Source organism: Melanostigma gelatinosum, assembly GCF_949748355.1.
Source record: "Melanostigma gelatinosum genome assembly, chromosome: 18".
Taxonomy (NCBI): Eukaryota; Metazoa; Chordata; class Actinopteri; order Perciformes; family Zoarcidae; genus Melanostigma; species Melanostigma gelatinosum.
In genome coordinates this window covers 12,269,594-12,294,561 of record NC_136651.1, presented here as the reverse complement: position 1 = coordinate 12,294,561, position 24,968 = coordinate 12,269,594, and the positions used below count along the sequence as shown (strand labels likewise).

General features: G+C 42.2%; 1 protein-coding gene across 1 annotated transcript in view; it reads left to right on the top strand.

Moving 5' to 3' along the window:
• Nucleotides 1-24,968, top strand: part of LOC306792830 (transmembrane protein 132C) — a gene marked incomplete at both ends in the record, with an annotated part of 129,017 nt that overhangs the window by 37,980 nt on the left and 66,069 nt on the right. The window contains one exon of the mRNA XM_079290169.1: nt 12,112-13,051. Within this exon, the coding sequence (XP_079146295.1) occupies nt 12,112-13,051 (940 nt within the window). The remainder of the gene's footprint in view (nt 1-12,111; nt 13,052-24,968) is intronic.

The window sequence follows — 24,968 nt, the reverse complement described above, 5'->3', positions numbered from 1 at the left end:
TGCAGTTCAGCCTTTTGTCAAAGTGATTTCATACTTAACTTGATGTTGAAAGAACTAAACGAGTTCCCTCAATTTTCATTGTGAAGTGCTCTGAGCGATACGCAAAAAAAGCTTTCAGAAAGACACTCCTTTCCCGAATGGATGAGTCAAAAATGAGTCCACCATTGTGACTGTTGTAGTTTCTATTTTAGTTTCAGTATATCTTACATGTACAGCAGACTTGACCGTTTTATTACAATTCTGAATCAACGCACATGCACCACTTTTTAGATTCAAACGATTTATAAAAACCACATCACCTCTTTCAAAAGGAAAAGCAACTCTCCAGTAGATACGTTTAAACTCCAAATACTTGGAAAACATTAAAACGTACGAATGTGTTATATCTGGCGCTCAAAGCTACAGTGGCTGTAAAAGATCTGCTGTAGTTTAGTGCTTCAATATCCCGCGATGTGTGGTCGTGTTTCCTTGCTTCATTGTAAGCCGTCATCCAAGCTCGTCTAACGTTAATTTACAAAATGTTTCAAAAGAAATGACACAATTAGATCAATTTGGCTTTGAAATCGAGAAACAATGCATTTTTGTCACGTTTTGCAGTGACCCTCTCTCGGTGTCTTGGGCTAGACTTAGGCTACTGTAGTGTGCTGTTGCCCACTCACTTTTATTAGACAGCCGTCTAGGGTAACCTGTTCAACCCTGTTCTTTTCCTCCAAGGTAATTTACTTTTGTCCGCCTCTCTATGCCATCAGACATCTCATCCTTGTTCAAGGAAAATTAAACTCAACTCAAGAGCGTCACTCTGCCTGAAGATTCTCCAACCTCAACAGCCTCTTCTCTCCCACTGCATGATTTCCACAAGCTGTTATTATGGAGGATGCATAGAGATGTCCTCTTGCTTGTGTGAAACAGGGACGAAGAGAAATGAAAAAAAGATAACTCTCTCGTAGTTGGACCATCTAGAAGAAGATGAAATAACAGATTGTCCATCTCTTACGTAGGGATGTATTTAGATTAGATTAGATGTATTCTAGATTTACTCCACTTGTCTATGATGGGTAACCTTGAGCCTTTGTATTAAAATATTTCGACCATGAGTTATGTACCAAAGCTTTCCATCGTGATGTAAAGACATTCCATCATGCATCTTATTTTATGACCGGCTGTAAAAATATGAAGAAACTCTCAGTGACGCTTTTCCTCAGCAAGAACCCAAGGCGATCGTGACGTAATTATCGGACTAAACCTTTCACAGCTTCTGTTAGTCACAAAATCTGGCAAGAGAAGGATGAGGCTGACAAATAAAACTAGGTCTGGGCATTGAGTGAAAATGATAGACAGCCTTTCCTTCTTGGCATCTTTACTTCCATTTCCCGCTTATTCCCCGAACCACTAAGCTCACTCAAAGACACAAATTTCTCTGTGTCACTTATGGGGGAGGATATGGATAAAGAAATGCATGCCGTGAGCGCTGCTTGCTGCAGGGAGAGACCTCTGAGTTCATCTCATTTCAGAGTATCTGAGCAGCAGCGGAATGTCTGTTCTCTCTTCTGCTCCTGCTGGAGCGTGCCGTGGACTTCCTCAGGGCCACGGAGACCAGGCTCTTCTCTTCCGTGCTGTTTACCGCCTCACTGCTGTCAGAGGAGAGAGCAGTGCCACCGATCTACTGTCCACTGTATCTCGCTACATGCACCTCTGCGCTCCAAACAAGCATTTGGGCCATACTGGCAGATGTCACAGTTAGAACTGTCGATGCTTAACATTTGATCATCTGTAGTTTGACCAGTGGGGTGCATGCTGCTTCAAAAATCTGATGTCCCATTGATGGAGTTTGCCCAAGGCTCCACGACAGTCATCTCCAAGGAGTTCCAAGGGTTCGTGCTCACACTCGCTTACACACACTTAGACACACATGAATACAGAAGAAAGCACCACAGATCCCACATTCATGTACATTCACAGCACAAGCAGGCACATTGTGGAAAACATTCACACATGCAAAGACCAAAAATCACACAGCATAGCTCGTGTCTCCTCTCTCCTGTCGCCTTCTTTGCGCCGTAGGTTTGCATTGTGTGGTCTGATCATTGGATTTGGACTCCCAACCACTTAAACCACAACACACATGCTTTCACACGCAGAACACTCATTATACTGTGGTACACAAACTCATCAAATCATTTATCCACAACAAACCAATGACCAATGCACTCCCTTACAAGGACTTTATCAATTCTTAGCAATATATGAAGACATTAAACACCTGTGCATCGCACTGCAGCATTAGTGCTAAACATCTGTGTAATATCCTTGGTATTCTCAGTCTTCTGAATCTCCAGCCTAACGCTTAAAAAAGGTACTATAAACCACAGCAGCTAAAGCACATTTAGTAATCAAACTGATGATAATTGAAATGAATGATTCTGTTTTCTAAATAAAAAATGTGACAATGAGAGAGTGAAACTAATCCGTGCCATTTGTTCTCCATTCGTGTGTTTGTATCTAAAGACAATAAGTGATAACGCTCTTCCTGCCCATCCCTTCTTCTGAACATAATTAATACGGTGGTTTGCATTCTTTGAGTTCTTGGAGCAGCTGCAGTGCCTGGTGTTCAAGGCCCGTTGACTTTCCCACAATGTAACCTTGCTGGAAATGCCAGAACATTACTCACCCTGCTCCGTTTTGCCCACTCACTACATTATTCTTACCCACTTAACCGCATCTGATTCCATACATTTGCACACACAAAAAAACATCCCCGGTGTACAATACACCGTATACCTGAAATGGATTCACTTGGATATGAGTACCATGTGCTGAGAGCCTTTGTTATTTATGACACAAGGTCTCCCTCCGTCTATGCGCACCACCGCATCATCTGTCACTGTCACTACTTTTGTTTGACTCGATTTCAGAGCACGGGGTCTTCACTGAGGGGCGAGCTGGTCACATTCATTCACTCACAGGGGCAATCTGTGGTCTTAAATGACAAGAGCAGAGCCCACACGTTTAAGCTGAAGCCTTCGATTACCCCTGTGGGTGCCCTCGTAAGAAGGCTAACTGCTGCTCTGCTCTGCTCAGCACATTTGGCCTCGTTCCCTTCAAGAGCTCTCGTGCCCCTCATCTCATCTAAACAACCACCGACTCCTCAGTTACTCCCTGCTTCGCCATTTACCTCCTCCCTTCCTGACACCTTCCAGCGCACAACACTGGGCCCACGGGCAACGGACAGAATTGAAGTGTCATAAAAAAAAAGCACATTCATGTCCCTAATGTGTCTTTGAAGGCAGAAAGCTTGGATGTTTGTTTTCCTCTCTGCACAACTGGCTGTTCATTGCCGTTGCTCAGTAAACCCCACCGGGGAGATGTGATTCCTCGCAGAATGAGTGGGAAAAATGTTCTTTCTGCAGACAAAGAAATGTTTGGAAGCCGCAGGAAGTTTTCCCCAGTCAGGCATAACTAATTCCCAAACGGGAGGTTAATCTTTTTCATTTCCAGTTGTGTTTCTTTCAGATTCCCGTAACGTTGAAATACATTATTTCCAAGCGAGCAGAGAGGGAGGATGGATTTTAAATATCATTCTTAGCAGCAGTTACCTTTCGGATCTAATTGAGGCGGCTCGTGGTGCAAGAAATGACAGCTTACAAACATTTCATTTTCAGCATTGTTTAGACCATGTAACATGTAATTACTCTTTTTCGGCAGAGAAAAAGGAGGACGCTTATACGGTCCCTGATGATAGATGTAGAATTTTTTCTGAAAGAGCATGCACAAATGGAGAGCTTTCAAATTTGGGGTCTATGAGTAAGAAATAGTCACCTACTGTAGACCCATTGATGGTAGAACACCTGATCAAAGAATGACAAACTGTGTTGTCTAAAATCTGTTTAATTCTCTTCTGGCTACTTCATTTATTTGACTAAATTAGATATTGTAGACAGAAAATGTTCATTTAATCAACTATATTCCCATAAAGAGGGGTTTATAACAAAGGCATTCATTTGTCTTGGAAGTATTAAACATCATCCCTAATGAACAGACAGTCTCAGAATATGTTGAAAACATCAATTTCTCATATGCAAATGAATAATTAAGCCAAGGAGGTTAAGCGATGTGCATTTCCTGCCAGTGCTTATAAGATTTGAAGTTCCTACGTGTAAGAGGGGAATGTCTTTCACTCTCCTCATGCAGACCAACAGTCCCAAAGCAATGCGCCGCATGTGGCTAATATATCTTCATTGATGCGATTGTGTGCTTTGGAAGGTGAGATGAGAGGCAGGTGCTCGGGAGAAAGAGAGACGACAAGCATAATGTAAATTACTTTTGTGCAGTCTGTGTGTGAATTTATCGACAGAAATGACCCAAAGGCCATTCTTGGAAGTAAAGAAACTAGCGGTATACAATTTGTCAAAAATGAAAACAACTCAAGTTCTGAGGAAACACACGAGGCCCAGGCTTATTGCTGATATCTGAAAGGTATGAAGCCCTGCCCCATCCATCTTGGTTGGGTCACAATACTTCATTTCCCCTCATTTCTCTGAAAGGGGAAAATATGATTCCACCAATCGATTGCTGCATAAATGTGTTGCCTCGTGATGAAAGATGAGGTGTGCTTTGCTTTTATGTGATCAGATTAACCTCCAGCTTGGGAGTGGGCTCTCTGCTCTGCCCTGGTTCTCCTGCGGTGTCAGGGTGCATGCGATGGTCACTTAGAAGGATTAGTGTTGCTGTGTGCTTTGTTTGTGTTGAGCTATCACCCGGGACATTTCACCAACCAGGGGATTGTATTGTCAGCCAGTGAAGACGGTTTTATATCCAGTAGCCTGCACTGAATTTAAGAGGGCCCAGAGTGTGCTTTTAAGATTGTAAATGGATGAGCCTAATGAATATTTTGCAGAATGGATATTCTTCTTCTTGGTTCATATAAATTCTGTACAGAAAGAATGTAAATGAATGACTTCTTTCTGGCTTTTGAGTGAGATAGTATTAATATACAATCATGTTTGATTAAATTTGTTAAAACCTGCTCTCAGTCAGTGCAGCAATTAAAATAGTTTTGAGGGTTTTCAACAGCTTAGCTAATTGCCGTGCTGCTCGGAGGTTTTGGGGACATTCAGCCTCCTCTCCCCTTTGTGCGCACACAAGACTAGATCAGAAACTGTCTCTGATAAGGGGTTTTAAACTTCTTGACTTTGCCAATGGCATTTTCTCCATCAGAGCGGCAGTTGACATTTATATCCAGCCCTCCAAGTGCCCCAAATACCCTTTACATTCCATTGTTCTGTGGCTGGAAATAAAGAAGTTATGCCTCAAACTGACCGACAGTAGTTCCATTGATGGTGACTTCAAGGTCCCCTCAGCAGTCCCTCTACAAAGAAAGCTTCCAAATAGAGCAAATGTTTAACAAAAGTAAATGCCACATAAATATCACGTCTTTATGTTTTACCTTGTGGACTTATGGAAATTTGGGATTTCACAAAGCTTTGGAAATGTCAGTATTAGAAGACAAAACAAGATGCGCCTCCCTCTTTCAAACACACAATCAGTAAAGAAAAAAAGTGTTGTCACTTCCTGATACAAAAAAATGGATGAGAGAGGAACAGATAACAGCATCACACAGCACGGAAATGGCATGTTATGGTCGGTTTAATGCGTGTCTTGAGGTGATTTTCTGAGCCTCTATTTGATATTTTACAATAACTGTGAATTGCTCCTTAGGTCCGTCGGCGTTCTTTTTGTGAGATGTTGAAAAGATGAGCATGAAAGAAAGAACCTTTTACCGTCACAATCAAACTGTGTAAAAATGATGAATGAAAGTTTACAGGCATCTTGATTTGAAGAGTTTATTACCGTCAACAAATGCAATACAAAATAAAAACCCAACTCTCACCGCCAAGCTCATACTGTGTTCTTAAAACACAAATCTTCCAAAAATGAATCACAAATGTACTTGAGACATTTCACTCAAAGCTACAAACGTTAGCATCATACAAGGTTCGGGAGTTTGTGGCAGTTGTTACTCGAACATAAATAGTACATTTGTTGAGGACTAATTCCAGCCGTGGATTAATCTCATTTGGGAATTTATGTGGGCTGAAAAAACAGGGCCAATGTTCATGATAAGGAAGGAAAATAGCACCCATTGCAAAAGTGTGTGACGTGTTTTTGAACTCAGTGGAATAACATACAGCAAGTTTTGATTGTCAGCAGGATAAATGAATTGCGGTTTTGGTCTTTCCATAGGATTTCTCAACAATAACAAACATGAGGAACATTGCCAGACTTTTCCTTTGAGACAGTCACGGACCGAAACAGAACTGTAAGAATACAGTAAAAAAAAAATGGATGCACAGACAAATGGACCAGATTTAGATTTCCCATGCCAGCCTCGTCAGTGACCAAAAAACTTTAAACTGAATGTCGGCCATGCTCATCATCTCTTGCTGTGCTGTGATCTTTTGACTTTTTCTGAACACTTACAAAAAGTCAATCCACCATCACCACCACCTCCCACTTCCCAACTCCAACCCCCATTGCTGTTCGTTTTCCCAAAACTTACCTCGGACACCTCCCCCCCTACAGATTTCATATAATAAAATCTGTTTGATGAATGTATTACTGAAGTCAGGCCAACTTAATATGTTTGATCAGGGACTGGTTGCAATATTCACACGTGGTGGAGGATAAAGATATGATGAGAAGAGGAGGGGGGAGGCAAGATGAAGGGATTATATTTCTTGGGTGAAGTTTTACTTTGGTCGCCAGGGACAAGAACAGGTGATTATGAGAAGCGCTTTGAATCTAAGCCACACATGGCTGTCTTGGGGACGTGAATGCCTTAATACCATTTTGAGAGCGTAGTTTAGAAGTCGGTTGCTGCATATTGTAGGAATTCCTTGGAAAATACTTTATTAAATGCATTTTAATTTGGAGTCCCATGCTCCTGTGGCCCCCCCCCCCCCCCCCAAGACATTAAATCCTGAGCATCTGTGTGATGAGGAGACCAGTCCGGTTCAGCCGCATGTGTGATATTCGCTCAGACTCCTCGGCCCGTGTCCTGAGGGGTTAGCAGTGCCCAAGAAATCCTGCACAAGAGTTTACAGCCAGGATTTACCACAGGGGTTAAGTTATCAGCACAAATCATCCCCTTTTTCATTTGCAGAAACAGTCCTGCAGACATGATTTACAAGTACAGTAGCTGCAGACATGAAATCCAAGGGCGACTCAGAGCTGCAAATCACACCGGCTTTGCCTCTCTATTCAAGGCGTCCCATTGGTGTCAAGGAAATGGACATATTCTAAATCTGAAATTGCAAATTTCAACATTTTTTCAGCTGTAATGAGCATTACACTAGTTATAGTATTACAGTGTCATCTGTAAGTGGGAACTAGGACAGTGTGTCACATCTCCCAGAGAAAAAGAAAGACGGGAAAATCCTGTCACTGTACTGTAAGCATGATCGAGCACCAGCTAAGCAACATGCTCCCCTCTTGACTTTGCTCTCTATCTTGTCATTTTCAAAGTATAAACATCATTCTCTCAGTCAAAACTGTGTACCAGCAGTAGACACTCACTGTGAACTGTCTCAGTGGATGTCTTTACATCTTTCTGTATGCCTCCCCATCAGGGAGGCAGTGGTTTATAAAGAATACAGGTTGACTCTGGAGTCAGAGCAGAGAAGGCTGGCAAAACACAAAAACACACAAAAAAGCAACTGCTTACAGAAGAGTGCAACGGAGTATATATAGGACATATTTATGAGCCATTTTTATTATTTCCATGGCTTTGTTACCCATATCAGTGTCAGCCTTTTTACTATTAACTATTACTAGAGCTCTGTAATTAGGTTCAGCTGTGTGGTTGTTTTTTTCATTCGGCAACACAATTTCCCCTGCTGCCGTAGGGACAAAAAAAAAAACAGTGTTTATTTGAGAATCTAATGGACTTGTGTAGCGAAATAGAACCAGCTGCTTATGCCTGGACATGAAAGTCATAACGGATAAAGAAGGATCAGATATTGACTCAACGTTCGATTCATTAGGGACCCCATGTGGCTGGCTTACAGTCAGACACAGCGCCTTATGATAAAAGGTAAATAATGATGATGGCATTTTAGCACCAGGAACTCGCCATAGCTTGCCCTACGACTGTAAACTGCCTGGTGCGTGGCACAGAACCAGACATGATATCCCCTTTCACTACTCTCTCCTTATTGGAGATGATTAGTAGATACATGAGGTAATTTGCATCAGTGGTATATATATATATATATATATATATATATATATATATATATATATATATATATATATATAGAACTCCTCCAGTCTGCATGTCAAAGTTCAGATTTAATGTTATTTAAAGACCAGATTTTAAATTTGTATCCTAAGCATTAAGTTAAAACAGGTTTTTGAGAGCAGGGTTGTTCCTCTTTGAAGTGCTGCTCCTGCTGTCTGATGCTGGTTCCGTCCATCTGGCCACAGCCGGTCATTCCTGCGATGCCATGGATCGTCACAAATCACTGCCACGCCACATCAGGCCCGGCTCCAGGCACTGATTTGCGGGGGGGGCCTTACGTTGCTTTGGGGGGGGCACGTTTTTTTTGTTTTTTTACAGCCTATGGTAGCATAGTAGGTCAACTTGTGTATTGAAAAATCAGCAGATAGCAGATTCAGCCACAACAAGACATTTAAAAAATAGGCACATCCAGCAACAACATTAACAACAACAAGAACAACACACTCTACAACAACACACTGTGCGGAGTTTGTCCGAAACGGAGCGGAGCACAGCAGCGCAGCAACAACGAAAAGGGCCTACCAACAGCTAGCCTGCAACAGAAATTAAGAAAACGTTGCTTTGCATGACATATTTGTTTGCTTTTCCAAGAAAGAACAAACACATAGGCCTACAACCAATCATTTAGCCTAGTCCATAGGGCCAGGAGGCTGGATAAAACCAGATAACTCACCATTAGTAGAGCGGGAGACGACGATTGGCCACCGAGTGAAATCTGCGTAGGACAGTGTCCCTCATTCACTCCTGAACTCCTTTGTTAAGTCCTTCTCGAAAGCTAGCATAATCAGGTTGGCCTTTCGTTTGTGGAGCATCGACTGTCTGTGATCTTAGATCTTAGACAATCCCTCCACGATCATGTCAGTCAGTGTAGCCGCATCCCCTTGGTCAGCTGTGGCAATTGTCAGAAGAAGTTCGGTTGGCTCATACAACTCATCAATAAAGCGCACAACTATTGAGCTGTTTTCTCTTCCTGTTGGGTCTCGAGTACCATCCACTTTTATCGTGTAAAATGACTCCCCGACCTCTGTCACGATGTGCTCAGTGACCATGGTGGACATGATGTCCAACAATTCATTCTGGATCTCATGGCTGGTGTATCTGGCATTGTGTGGAATGGACTGGGCAATCGTGGCCAACACAGGATCTTTCCATAGAGTATACTCAAACATAGACAAGAACAAACCACAGCCATCATCAGACATACTCGCATAAGAGTCATTATCGCCTCTGAAAGGCAAGTGGCTGACGGCGAGAAACTCAATTACATCTACTATTGATGACAGGTAGTATCTATTGCGCTGCAACTGTTCAGCGTTAACCAACGTCGATACATCTCTTCCTGTAGCAATCCTCATTGCCTTGTCTTTCCACATAGTTGCACAAAGCATGTGTTCTTTGGATGCTGCATGTTTGCTCAGCCCTTTCCCCATCTCCACTGCATGCTTCCAATCGGAAAATCCAGTCAGAGTAAAGGCAGAGTCCATGGAAGACCCAGGCGCCCGGAACTTTCGGCAGGGGTAACAATATGCAGCATCTGCATTAACTGAATACTCCAGCCAGTCTATTAGTGTACCAGGCGCTGTGGAATGATCTCTTTTTACCTGAAAATAGGCTTGAGGGGTAATTCTTTATCACCACTTGATTGGGTTGATCAATGCCCAGATCTCCTGCTGGTTCAGATGCCTGCTGTGAGGACCTCTGCTGCCTGCTAGCTTCGACGGGGTGGCTAACGTTAGCTTCTCTGGAGCTGTCAATCTCCTCAGACGTCTGTGCGTATGAGCACCCGGCTTCGCTTACACACGCTCTGTCCCCGTCCTCTGAGACACTCCGCGGTTTATCAAAGAAACGTCGTATATCCATCTTTTATTTCTTTATCTCAACCCCTAGCGCCGGGCCTGCGCCACATCCACAACAGCACAGAGACCTCGGGACAGAAAATCAATGGGCTCTCATGGGCTACTCCATCAGTTCAAATATCTGGAACTTGATGGTGAAGAGTAACTGGGGGAGGGGAAAATTTGCAGGATGGAGGGCGGGATGGAAGCAGGCTTGAGGGCTATATATGTGAGGTTGGATGGACATACCGGAGAGTTAAAGATGGGAGTGTGCCCGTGGCTGTGAGCAAAACTGGTACGAAAGACGGAGAGAGAGACTACAAATGCTGGGTATCATTTGACTTTTTTTGGTAATACCAGTGCCACAATGACACCTAAGTAATGTTACCAATACAAGACAGATCTTTAAAAAAAAAATACCTTAGCACAGAGAGTTGAAGGGGAGGCGTGCAGTCAGAGACGTGAGGCAAAGATGGTGTGCGAGGTGAAAGGGACAGGTGCATGCTGGTGTTCTAAAAAAAACAATGGGAAGTTAGACATTGTAGTTTGGACCTCTGGTTTGCCTTTTTGTTTTCACTGAACAAAGTAGGCCAAATTGCTCAGTGGATTAATGTCAATTTAATGGTGTCTTAATCAGGGGCGTTTCTAGAATTTTTTTGGGGCCCATTTGGGGCCGCGGATATCCATTGTTTCAGACGGTTCATAGATTGGTTCAATCAGAAAGAGTGTGATTTTGCTCTGCAGTTTTGCTTGCATTCAGTATATGATAACACAAGAGACAGAATTTCAGGGTCATGGTGAAATTTGACAACACAAATGTGAACCTTTCTCAAATAACGAGAGAGAAATAATTTTCCTGCTTGTAAAGGAAAGACGGATAAACTAGCTTTCATATCCGCGTCACTCCCAAATCCTAATTCTTAAAGGGACCGCACACAATGGATGGAGAATGGACCTGACAGTGTCAACTTTAGATCGAGATAGATAGATAGATATGTACTTTATTTATCCATCAGATTTATATCGTTCAGTATGATGATAGGCTATTGGATTGCAATTTGAAGGAAGAGAAAACATACAAACCAGAACGCACGCACATATGTAGCATGTTAGAGTTGTAAATAACTTCTCCATGTGCGAAACAATAGTTACATTTAATGACATCACCAAACAAAATTTTTAGGGGGGGCTCCACCATCCACAATTAGTTTTAATGTTTTGCAGCAGGGAGTAGCTCCTACTTTTCCTTTGTGCATTGCATCGAAGGATTAAAGTGCATATTAACAGCACTCAATGTCTGCGATTCTATCACTTTTCCACTGTGATATACTCAAAACCGGATTATAATTACTGTTTGGAGCATGAAATTGAGTCTGACCTGGCATTTGATGCAAACTTTTCATACCTGACAGTATTGATGCATATAAGGCGATTGGAATGAAGCAGAAAGGGATGTAGGAAGGAGACGGGAGATTGAGTCATAAGAGGAAAAAACGAAATCAAAAGACGTGCAAATTGAGGGAAAGAGGAAAACAGATTGTCACACTGAAAAGGCTCGAAGGCTGGAGGGAATGCGGACAAGACTGATAAGCAAGTGAGTCAGAAAGACGCAAGTGTTTTGAATTGGGTCTAACGAATTCTTTCATAAAGAACAGCGGCTCATGAAGGTGATATCATTTGGAAATGTCTTCAACAAACCATTTAACATTCACTGCAAGAAGTGACTGTAGATATGATTGCCTCAGGTTGCAGGCAATGCATGCAAATGTTATGTTAAATGTGGTCGTGAGTTATTTCCTCCAATCTTTCCTCATTCTGCTCTTTGATTTCACGCCTGGCTCAGGTTTTGTTGATAGGGTTTTGACAATGAATCTTCATCACGCAGCCATAAGTACCATGATGCATGACCAGAAGTGGATTACTCCAGGTGTTTTCACCTCCGTTGTTGAAACTGAGTCCCTTTTGTGTCTTTTGTTTCAGTGGTGGATAGCAAGGTGATCCTGGAGGGCCTGCAGAGTTATGGCCCCACGCCAATCTATCTGCCTGTCAGCTACCGGATCCTCAATGCTGAGTCAGCGTTCTTCCTACAGGAGGCAAACCAGGACTTAATGAGGAACTCCAGCCTGCAGGCTCGCACTGAGTCCTTCTTCATCCACCAGGCCCGGCAGATGCCCTTCATCAATGCTAGCTACGGGCCGCTGTCTGTCCAGCAGCCCGTCCCTCTGGAGCTGCTGCAGACCGCCCCGGGGCCATTTAACACCCCCCCCTTCACGACGTCGTCAGTGGCGACGTCGGCATTACCTTCGCCTCTCTCACCTTCGCCTCTCTTCACATTCAACTGGAAGGTCCACACCTATATTATCAGTGAGAGGATTCACCCCAGTTGGCCAAAGGTTCAGGTGTTGTTCTACATTGCAGGGAGGGACTGGGATGACTACAGCGCCATCCACAAGCTGCCCTGCGTCCGGATGTTCGCCTTCCACGAGACTCAAGAAGTGCGCGGAACATGCAGGCTAAAAGGCGAGCTGGGGATATGTGTTGCCGAGCTGGAGCCCCTGGCCAGCTGGTTCAGCCTGCCCACTGTCAGACCGGGAAGGCAGAGGGTCTCTGAGCAGGCCCAGGGCACTCCTGTGGAGCTCTACTACATGGTTCAAACCACGGACGGCGGAGACTGCAGCTCGGAGGATTCAAGAAAGGGCAGCTCCGGTCACGCAGACCAGCAGAGGCCGATGGGCTACTTCGCAGGGCACACACCTATGCAGCGCATTGGGAGCGTCAGGCTGTTTCAGCCGCTCGCGGAGCTAAAGCTGGACAATAACTTTGTGGTGATGGCCCCCTCCAAACCCATCCGGCAGAGAGAGACAGTCTCCACTTTTCTGGCTCTGTCCACTCTTTCTTCAGTGCCAATTTTCACCCTCAGGTGAGTCAGCCTCCTCCTGGGAGAACACAGTTCACTCTGCCGCTCCACTGATTATCTCTCACTCTCTAAACTCATTTAAACAGAGATTGGGCATAAAAGAAGTTTAAAAAAAGGCATTGGCTGACTGTTCGAGAAAGCAGCAGGGATAGAAAACACTTCACAACCACAAATTTGACAATGCATGTGCCAAGCAACAGGAGGAAATTATTCATCATTGTTTCTCTGAGTGACACACTGAAATTAATTTCTCGGCAACACAGTTACAGCACTACCATGTATTTACTACGCTACACTGTTGTGGTTTGGAAACATTACTTTTACAGCTTGTTTAATCAAAACGCTCTGCAGTTGGCAGAATCAGGGATTATTTTCTGGCGTTAGAGATTTGAAAATGTGTGTATGATAAGCCTTTGATTTGCCACACCAGACTCCAGTGCACAGACAATGTTGCCATGACACTGCTAGTCAACTGCCCCAGCATCAGTTACGTCATTAATCCTGTTTATTTAGCTCATTTGTCTACCCATTAGAAAAACATGATATCGCAAATGAAAAGAAGCGTTGACAAGACGGTGGTGAGCACGCCTTCTCTCGTGTGATCAATTACCTTATTGTGGGAAACAACACAGACAGACAACACTCTCAGTTATTTTTTCCTGCTTTGCTTTTGCAAAGTAAATTTTCATTTCAGCGGGCAGGCGGTTCTTTTGTGAAGTCACATTGTTTCAGTGACAAAGAAAGAGCTCGCCGCATGAAAGTGGAAGCACAAGCTGTTTCACGATGTTCAATTTCAGTAAAAAGCTAAAAAAAAAATGAAAGCAAAAGATTGTTAATTTATGGTACTATTTTGTCTGTTTACAGTTAAGGTCTCGTGTTTATTGTTTGGTACCACCCTGGTTTACACACAATTATAATCTTCTATAATCTGAATACCGCTAAAGATGAAATATATATATATATATATATATATATATATATGTATATATATATATATATATATATTTAATTGCAATGGCTAAAGTGCTTTACAGAGAAGGCTTGTTCCTGTTTATTGTAACCTTCCAAGTCATTTTGGACACCTTCCAAGCTGCCTCTTTGTTTGTCTCTGATTATTTTGACTGGATAACACCTTAATTATACCCCTGCGCGTTTTATAAAGATTGTTTTCATGCACTCACCTTCAAAATTGCCTGTCTGAGGAAAATGTGTGTCTGAGGTGTTTCCACCGGTAACAACAACAAGGTATAATATTTGATTCATTGTGCTTTGTCTCACACAAATTACCATTCAAAGTGACTACAATTGCTCCTTGTTGTGTGATGCAAATGAAGGTGTAAGGAATAGGCATCCCACTGGTTACTTTCATGCCGGAGATCTAAATCATGGCAGATGAAGCAGTTAGCAGCCTCAAAGTGGAGCTGTGACAGAGTGCCCTGGCAATTTATCAACCCTGGGTGAGCAGGAAATCTGCCAAAAAGCCTCATTGCTTTTCCTCATCCGCAAGTGATGATGAACTCCCGTGAAGTATTAGCGCTCGCAGTGTGTGTTTATCACATTTGTCAGCATGTGTGTAAATGGGAACTTTAAAGGCGGTATTTTTCTCTCAGTGGCATTTTGCACCAGTGTTGCACCCCGATCGTTCAGAAGTTCATGTTTATGTTTTCCGTTGGGATGGGACTTCAAATTCAACCAAAAAAATACCTCATTAGCAACCAAAAGATTAAACCTCAAAGTGATGGAAAATCACATGCTACTTTACAGCCCTTGACTGCGAGTTTACCAGGCTCTGTAATTGAACACCCGGACGCTGATGATTAATCTCGCCTCCACGTTGTTGTACATTGCTTTTATGTTACTGGGTTAAACCTGTGGTGCTATTCACTGCGTTTTTCTCTTAGATGTTGGATTTCCTAATGATGAAGAAAGAAAAACTTTACTTAAAGCACTTGATATTCCCATGATGGCGGTGTGCATTCACATTCTGATCACAGGAGGTGGGGGCTGGAGGATGTGCGAGAGTGTGTGGATCGTTGTTCAAGACAGCCGTTCGGACTTGGTTTGTGGAACGTATGTGTTTGCATACTGTCGCCCAGTGATTGCCTATTCACTGAGTGTGAGTGTGTGTTTATGGATAGTTTACTTTACAAGTCGCTCTTGTGAGTTTCTCCTAGCGGCAAAGGCATCATTAACAATTTATGTTCCCTGGAGTTACTCTCTTCTCCTCCCCATTATCTTTTATCCCCCCCCCCCCCCCCCCGATCCATCGCCTCCCCTCTCCTCCAACACAGTCTAACTCGTGACAAAAGAACACTGGGAATCTCTCTGGACGGCCTTTCTTCCAACATGTGCTGGAATAAGTAGATTATCTTCACTCTAGATTTGACTCCTTCTACTTTTTTCAGCACTCTTTTTGAAAGAACTGTAAAACTCTCCAGGACATTGGGAGAATAATCGTGTGCCACCTTTGACCTCACCGTATACGATCAGCAGCAGCTTACACGCACACGCATCATTAAATTCAGTTGGATTACCCCATCCATCTTTTGGGTCACAGTGGTTAGAGAACATCTTGCGATGGGATCACACCAGCAGCGGCGCCAAATTGAGCCAGGGGTGAAAAGTGGGGGGGTGCTATCGCCCATCCTCTAAATCGACTTTCATTTTGATTCAAACTGCACACCTGTAAAGTTTCATGACTGTATCTTATGCAGCTGTAAAGCTATCGCACTGACAAAAATCTGTCCACACACAGACAGAAATAGAAACAGCTGGCAAAGTACTCAAAAGTTCCTGCTACAGAGGGTGTCTCCGGGATCACATTTTTGCCACGATGACTCACACACGGACCTACAAGGGGAATAACTATCGCTGCTGGTAGATACACCAGTAGATCTCACTCCGCTATGTTAAATCCTGTGCAGAAAGGTGACAAGCGGTCTGAAGGCAAGGCATTCATTTTATACACAAAAGTGGAGGTGAACAAATTGTTTGGTACTTCCAACCAATTACAAATTAAGTAGGAATAATTTATGTTCCTCATGTGGCGTAACAAATGTGAGTGATAGCATTTAAAACATGTCCTTTTAATTCTCATGCCCAGTCAGCATCTGTACCTTAGTTGCACAACACAATCAGCACACTTAAGCAAAGGGCTCTTTTATTGGCTATTTTCCCTCTCGCCTCATAGCCTTACAGTGTAGTCAGCTGTATTTGATCTACTCCAAACGAATCAAATTATTTTGCATGTAATTGCAGGCTGTTAACCCTAGCCGCTGGAAAAACACACAGACATTTGTGCGCACACAGAGTCATGAATATTCACGTATACAATCGCATGCGACACACAGACACTCGCACACGTACATTGCGTTGGACCTGCCCTGAGCCAACTGTACAGTCATGGCGTGTTTGTCATGCGAAGGGCTCCCAGTGGAATCAGTAATTCCCTGCCTCATTAGCCGTGGAGACAGTGGTGTAACAGGTCGGAAAAGGGTTCTCAGCTACTCCTTATTCAACATGCAAATGAAAACAGCGTTTCCTCCTGAACAAATTAACAGGCTTTTCAAAAGATAAACTGCCCCAGCTGTATTGTAATTTCAACTAACCCCCCCCCCCCCCCCCCCCCCAGGGCAGTGTTGCTGATGAATGCAAATTCATTTCTAATATCTGAGAGTGCGAAGGTATGAGTATGAAGGTTCTTCATACTGCGCCAGTGCAAACAGCAAGAGTGGTGTGTTTATTCAGAGGTTTAGCATGTTCAGTGTTGGGGCTATAAATAAAGAAGGACATTCAAGATCAGGCCGGTTTGGGGTTCCTCAGACATGATGCAGTGCCAGCTGAGTCCGTTCCTTAACAGAGTTCAGGATCACAGGTGGTGGGCTTTGCCTGTTTGTTACTGCCCGTTGTTTGGTGAAATATCAGCAGGAGAAAAGGTTGGAATAAAGATGTTCTCCTCAGTGTATTAGCCTTATCTCAACCTCACCTCTGTGAATTCGTTCTTGTTAAAAGGTCACCCAAGATAGGTATGTCTCTTTTCCATTTCTATTTCTGTTCTTATCTGTACTTTTCCTTGTTCTATCTCTCTCTCTCTCTCTCTCTCTCTCGCTCTCTCTCTCTCTCTAATACTCTTGCTTTGACATGTTTCTCCTCTTTGTGCTGAAACATTAGCAAAACAATCCCTTTGTTTTCAGGAAGACTCTTGCCCTAAATTCAAAGTAAATACTGACTCAATACCCGGCCCTTCTGTAACCATATCCACCTTTCAGCTGTTGTTGTTTTTTTGTTGTTTTTTAAGTTAGCCTGCTCACCAGTGTTTCACTTTGAAAACACAGCTTTTCCTCATCTATTTATTAATAAGTAATTAGTCATTTGAGGCCTGGGAAGACGGGTCACTATTTAGATATGACTCTCTATTGGGCCTTGCCACCAGTTGCCCACAGCAAGTGATTTTAATCCTTGTATCTTCTACCATAATGATTTCCCATCACCTTCCTCCACTTGAAACTGATGAATTTATTGGACACTGAAAGCCCAGAATGTTGGCTGTCTTCCATTCTTCGGTCCATCTGCCTTTGGAAAAGGCTACAAGTCCCGGAGGGAATTTTGTGATCCCACAGCCTGGAAAAGGGGCTGCACGAACGCCATTCCGACTGACACATGCCTCTGAGACTCTGACTATCGACAGGGTCAGAGGTCGCTTCGGGTTTTCTCTCTGGTCGCTTTGAACTTATGAAAGTCTTGCAGGCCTTTTCTAAGGGCAGCAGAGGGAATGAAGGGAGCTGGAGTGGTGTCTGCCCAAGAGAGTGGTGCTCCATATCTGGGCTAGTGATAGGATTACAGAAAATATGTGGTAGGTACTGTAGGGAAGTGTATCAGATGTTTCAACATGTATCAAGACACATAGTCCACCATCTGACATGAAAACAACACAGATCATGTTGTAATGATCTGATACACTGAATCAAAGCTGAATGTACACTACAGACTGTACATAAGAAGTGCACATACTGACGTCCCCCATTGATTTGTGTACTACGGTTTTGAAGCCTCGAGTTCCTCTGAGGTAATAGATGAAGTAGGAGAAGTAGGGTCATTCTCTCAATCAGACTTATTTTTGCAACCAGAGGAGTCTTCATTGATTCCCATTGGAGAGAATGCAAGTTTAAGGCACTTCCAGCATTGACTTCACTTGTTAGGTTTCTCACGCAATTTCACACAAAATGTTGTTCTAATCTGTCATTGTGCATCGATGCAGCCACATTTCTGGCTCTGTTATTGGCATTTGGATATGTATTGTTTAATAGGTAATACCATAGCTGTACAGTTAAGTTATTCTTGCTGTGTCTCACATTTCTCAAAATGTATTAGATTTAAATATGCATAGTTTTCTACACATAAAAATACATAATGTGTGTTGCACCAAGAATTGTTCGAACTTCGTCATTAATCTGCTGCATTCTGAATCAGCTGCAGATGAGGGAAACAACTTCATCGCTGCGACAAAAGGAGTATTAGAAAAACCAAGAAAATACCCCCAAATCAATCAGAGATGTTTCTCAGATACAAGAAGCAAGACCAAATACCTCTTCACTTTATTCAGGCTAGACACAACCCAGAATAGAATATCAAAAAAGTCCCAAAGATCTTAAACCTCTTTCATATTGGTTGTGGGATCCTCACTGTTTTCATGAACTCTCCACGTTACTTTTGGAAGCCAAAATGCCGACTCTAGGCCATTAGATAATTGCACATGATGGTTCCTGATGAGTTAAATTTGAGCTGCTCATCATCGAACCCAAGATAGAAGAAGAATGACTTTGGTGCCTAAACTACAGCTTGGTAGCTACGACTCATCGTCTTAAAAATAATGAGGTGCTCACATTTAGTTGTCCGTCAGAATAGACACACTTTCAACTTCAGATATGCACATGGAAGCAAAGAATCATGCTTGAGCTGTAACTTAAGAGCAGACGAAAACTAAAGTAGAGAGACGTGAACCTGGAAGTTGGTTGATACTTTGGTTGTCAATACATGAACAAAACTCACAACAATGTTGAGAAAGTGACTCTTCAGCCCAGATGCCAGTTTGTTATTCCAGCCATAATCGAGTGTGTGTTTCAGCAAGTCATTACACATTAAACTGAAGCAGAGTTGACAGTGACCACTTTGATTGATTGATAGATCGAGACACTGCCAATGTGCTTAACACTCATAAAACAACCACAAATAATGAATGCTCTCAGGCCACAACCATTACCAATAGTTTGTGGCGTATACTGTGCAGATGGAATTGACATCCAGTGTTTGATGTCAATTCAAACCAGATTGCCTTTTTAGTTTAGGGTATGATTTAAATGTTTGTCATATTTATCTTTTATTATTATCGACCCAAGATGGTCCTCGTTGCCAGTGTTTTGGTACATTTTGTAAAAAGGAAAACAAAAATAAGTTGAATGAAATCTTAAGCAAAGAGGTAAAAATGAAACACCATTGAAAAATAAACTCAAATTGAACTTGAAGACCATTACCGCCATTACGTTCTGAATGGACTGTGCAGTTTATATGACCGCACAGCAACGTTGACATCTAAAAACCTTGACCCTGACGATCTGGATTGCAGTTGAGAATTTTCTCACAGTTTTGTTGAAGCCAAAAGGAAAACTGCTCTCTACAATAAAACAGAAATCTAATGGGGCACCAACGAGAGGAGATTGTCGTGAGGGATTTTTTTTTTTTTTTTTTGTAACAGCTGCTGCAAATCCTTTACTTATCCCGCTGTTGTTAACATCTCCAGGCAACATTTATACTCCAACTTCTGGATCATTCTGAACTCCAGCTCCTGCAATCTGAGTTGAAGATGATATATGTAGGGCTGGAGGGGTTGACAAACAGGGTGGGATTAGGTAGTGAAGCAGTCTTGGCAATAAACTCTGCTGGCTAACTGTGGGTCTCTCTCTCTCTCTCTCTCTCTCTCTCTCTCTCTCTCTCTCTCTCTCTCTCACAGTCACAAACTTGGCCTTCTAATCACTTGTTTATCCTGCATGTTTCTCATAAGGATTTACTTTGATTAGTTTGATCCCACAGACTTGACAGCTATAACACAAACTTAAAGGCATGCAAATTTGAATGTGGACTTGAGGCAAAGAAATAAAGAGAGAGGGAGAAATGATTCAATGCTGTTGTTATCATATGTCGGGGAGCCTGGTTAAGAAACAGGCACCAAGACAAACCAAATGCTCCTACTTATCACAGCTAAACACTTTAAGAAATTGTATCAGCCTTAGACGGGTTAGATATGCACAAAGATTGAAACAGTCAAATAAAACAACAAAGAAGGGTTCAGAGAGTAAGTGCAACCTGACCCGCTGGATTCTGCTTTTCCATCAAGAAAATCCTTCAGTGCCGTTCATTGCTCTTCTTTCAATGAAGAGATACTATCCAGTTGTGATACAACAAATGCTACTGCAGCACCTACGCTAACCTCTTTAGCGTAGGGTAGCGTTTGTTGTTTTATCCATCTAAGCCCTGTGCGTAGCTGCCAGTAGCTCCTAACAGGACGCTGATTGGTCCGTGCTCTGGCATTCCGAACGCAAATACGCATTACTTGAAGCCTGACGGGATGGATTTTCATGTGATTTTAGTCATATTTCCAGCGTGATCTCGTGACCGACCAGAATCCAGTTGCCGTGCACGGTAAGATGAAGTGTAGAGTTTTAACTGATGTTAAAACCCACAAACCAAGCCAGAAATCTAGGTGTAGTTATGGATTCAGACCTCAACCTGAACAGCCATATCAAGACAATTACAAAATCAGCCTACTATCACCTGAAGAATATATCAAGGATTAGAGGACTTATGTCTCAACAGGATTTGGAAAAACTTGTCCACGCATTTATCTTCAGCAGACTGGACTACTGTAACGGTGTGTTTACAGGTCTCTGTAAAACGTCCGTCAGAAAGCTGCAGCTGATTCAGAACGCTGCAGCTCGAGTCCTCACTAAGACCAGGAGGGTGGATCATATCACCCCAGTTCTGATGTCTTTGCACTGGCTTCCTGTCCAACAAAGAATTGACTTTAAAATCCTGTTGTTGGTTTACAAAGCACTGAAAGGTTTAGGGCCAAAATACATCTCTGATCTGCTGCTACCTTATGAACCATCCCGACCCCTCAGGTCGTCTGGGACCGGTCTACTTTCTGTTCCCAGAGTCAGAACTAAACATGGAGAAGCAGCGTTCAGTTTTTCTGCTCCACATATCTGGAACAAAGTCCCAGAAAGCTGCAGGTCTGCTGAGACCCTCAGCTCATTTAAATCAAGATTGAAGACTTTTCTGTTTGCTGCTGCCTTTAATTGAACCACGTTCAATTCATATATTAATCAATTTCCTGCATTTCTGCATTTTATTTCTTACACTGTTTCTTTAATTATTTTTGAAATCTCCTTTTCTTTTGCCTTGTGTTTTGATGCTTTTAGTGGTTTCATGTGAAGCACTTTGAATTACCTTGTTGTTGAAATGTGCTATACAAATAAACTTGCCTTGCCTTGCCTTGCCTAGAGGAAAAAAATAAGGGACGCAAACAGCATTATGTTGCTATGACTCAAAATACTCAAAGTAAAAACATGTTTTTTGTTATTAATGATGACTGACCACATGTGAACTATACCCCAGCTTCACTTCATTCACAAAATTAAAAATTTGGACCATAAAGAATCTCTGTGGAAACCACAAAGGGGAGCTTTTCAGTGACTCATTAAAAGACAGTCGGTGTCCTAGATTACACAAAAACAGTGGCCCTTTTACCCACAATCGATGCCTCGCTTTGGCTGAAAAAAATCAAAAGAGCTGCGGCTCTAACTATGCAAGGATCTGTTTGTGCAGTTGGCATGGTGTTATCTGTGCAAGCCTGTTACCTCTGTGCCTGTTGACTGAGAGTTATTTTTTTCCCTCGTGCTTGTTCTGATTTCCCCCTTCTTGCTCTCTCAAAATAGTCGGCCACTGTAATTTCGTAGACAAAATACACATGGTCACATAATCATACTAGAGACGATATTGCAATGGGATCACAACAGCCGTGACACCAAATCGGACCATGAATTACCCCCTAAAACGATCTTCAAAATCAGCCTTCGCTTTGATCTCAACTACACACATGTAAAGTTTTGTGACAGCATCTTCCACGGTTTCGACACTATTGCACTGAAGAAATCTGTCCACAAACAGACAAATAACAACATCTGGCAAAGTACTCAAAACCGCCTCTAGTTCCTGCTGTGTCTCCAATACCATGATGCGTCTGGTAGGCACAGTGGCGTTTTGAGTAACGTGCTAATATCAGCACGCTAAGAGGCTCTGCTTTTTCTGAAGCCAGTCAGATTGTGAGATTGTATATGCAGTTCATGCTTGGCCGACCAAGAGCAATGCCTTCGGCCAAAGTGGTTTAAAGTCTCTCGATGCCTGAAGGAAACTTTGGTTTCTTACAGCGGCAGTCTCATTCCTGGTTTCATACATTTCAAAGCACTTTCTTGGCTTTGGAAATGACAGTTACAGAATGTTAAAATTCACTTTCTGCACCTCCAAAAATATTGCTCTTTTATGTGTTTTTCTGACATTCCCAGAAAAGGTCTCCTTCCCTATAGACACAAGCACAAATACAGACTTTGAGGCAGTGACAACAAAAGTAAAAGGCAGTGACAAAGACCTAGAGAGACTAACAGAGAAAAAATTAACTGACAAGCTGACGAGAGTCTGGGATCCTGGGGAGAATCATTAGACTGATATAATATTGAGAATGCAGCTTGGAGCAGTGCCTTTGGCTGGGCTTTAAGCTGTGTGGTGTTGGTCAGTCGGGCTGTGGCTGGTGGGGAGGTCAGCCATTGATCTGCAGATATAAGCTGGTACTTTGGGCGCAAACCTTCATCATCCCGTGGCGCTATCACCACTGTGGGTGGATAAGCCTTGATCTGCTCAGGGATTTGCATGTGTGTGTGTGTGTGTGTGTGTGTGTGTGTGTGTGTTTGTACACTGATTCGCAGAAAGATGCAAGCGACTGTGTGTCCACCACATTTGTCTGTAGATGTGGTTCTGTTTGTGTGTGTGATGCATGAGATCAGTAAGATTCTTTTTTTTTCTGCCACTGGACTGAAATAATAAAACCATCAGTCACCATCAGTATTTTGCATCCATTATTTACTGGTTAATTGGTGTTTGCGTGTTCTCTAAACAGTAGTATTAGCTTAGAGAGAGCAACATTAAATAATATCTAAAAGAGAACTTGGGAAACATGAGAATAAACCTCACTCGATAAAAATATTTGAACAGAGATGGTGATTAACTGACAGGGTGATGTTGAGTTTACAGTACCGCAGTTCATGTCTTTTAATTCTGGTGTTGAACTGACACTAATTAGTCTGGGACATTTTGACTTGAATTCATGGGCTCTTATTTGAAAAACTTGAATTGTCTGGTTCCTTTTTGAGTAATGTTAACGTCTGTTGTCCTCGAAAAGTGACATCGAGTTTCTCCTGTTCACTGCCATTCAACTTAATGACTCCGCTGCATAGCTGCCTCTTTAAATGTGATTTAGTGACTCTAACAATGAGCGTCAATCCATCATTTTGTTCAATCCACATTAGGGTTAAACACCGAAATAAAAATAAAAAATGCGTCCACTAATATGATAGAGTGGATATTTAAGCACCGGCTGAATTACTTGTGTAAGTATGATGCAACTTTTTCATTGGCGAAAAGGTTAAAGATCTTGGGTAGGGTAAAGGTACTGTACCTGGTGCAGTAAATAAACAAAGTCTATCGACTGCATGCTCTCAGATGTGCATTCCACTGCACATGGACTGAATTAAGCATTGCTCCATAGTGCTACCAGTGCTCAAAAACCCCACTGATAACCTTTAAATAGGCAGTGCTACTGCAATAATTGGTGAATTTGAAAAATTGTGTCCTGTGTATAAATACTGTATGTGAGGAAAATGACACAGATGAGACAAAACAATAATAATAATAATAAGTGTCAGATAAGAGTAAATGTTGAGGTTCAAAATATCGAAGACCGAAGGCTTTCTTCCCCCTATTATCCACTTTAGATTAGTTACAGACTATAATTTGCAGTGGAGACTGAAATACTCATTAACAAGGCCCAGAAGGTGATGCAACTATCCCTTGCATCTTGGATAAGATCAAGTTGGGAACTAATTTAACAAGAGATTTCTTAGAATCACTCTGGTTTCCTGTAAATTAGGAGTAATCACTGCTTTATATGCCGGTGGTTTGATAAATGTAGGTCAGACCTTATTTGCTGTAGATGAACTGTATGTTGTATGCAGAACTTCCATATTCAGTAGGTGGCTCTAACCTCATTAAAGACAGCCTTTTTTTTCAGTTCGTGTAATATCAAGGGGCCTTCAGTATGATTCATCTTCATACAAATAGATAAGCCAGCAAACAAACAATAAAATTCAATAATGGAAGCTTAAGATTGTCTTGTTCTTTTTTTTAATGAACTAGACATTGAACTGTTTTATAATCATTGGGATTTACTGCATTTAAACAGACTCTATACAGGGATATTGTCTTAGACAATAAGAAATACATAAGCTATCAATACCCTGTTCTTCTTAATGGTGACTAATGTAACTAAGGTACATCTTGTAAAATCAGATAGATGAAAGGAGGAAATGATTCCCTAGTTTTCCCTATTTGACATCATTAACATTTTGAATTGGTAAATATGTCTTTTTTGATTTTAAGGGATAGAGACCATGAATACATTACTTAGACAACACTTCCACTGATAATGCTGCCCGCTTGAGAGATGAACAAGTACAGGATGTAAATAGTAAAGAAAATCCACCATTTTCAGTTGTATTACAGTGATTTCTGCTTTTATGCAGATGATAGTTACGTT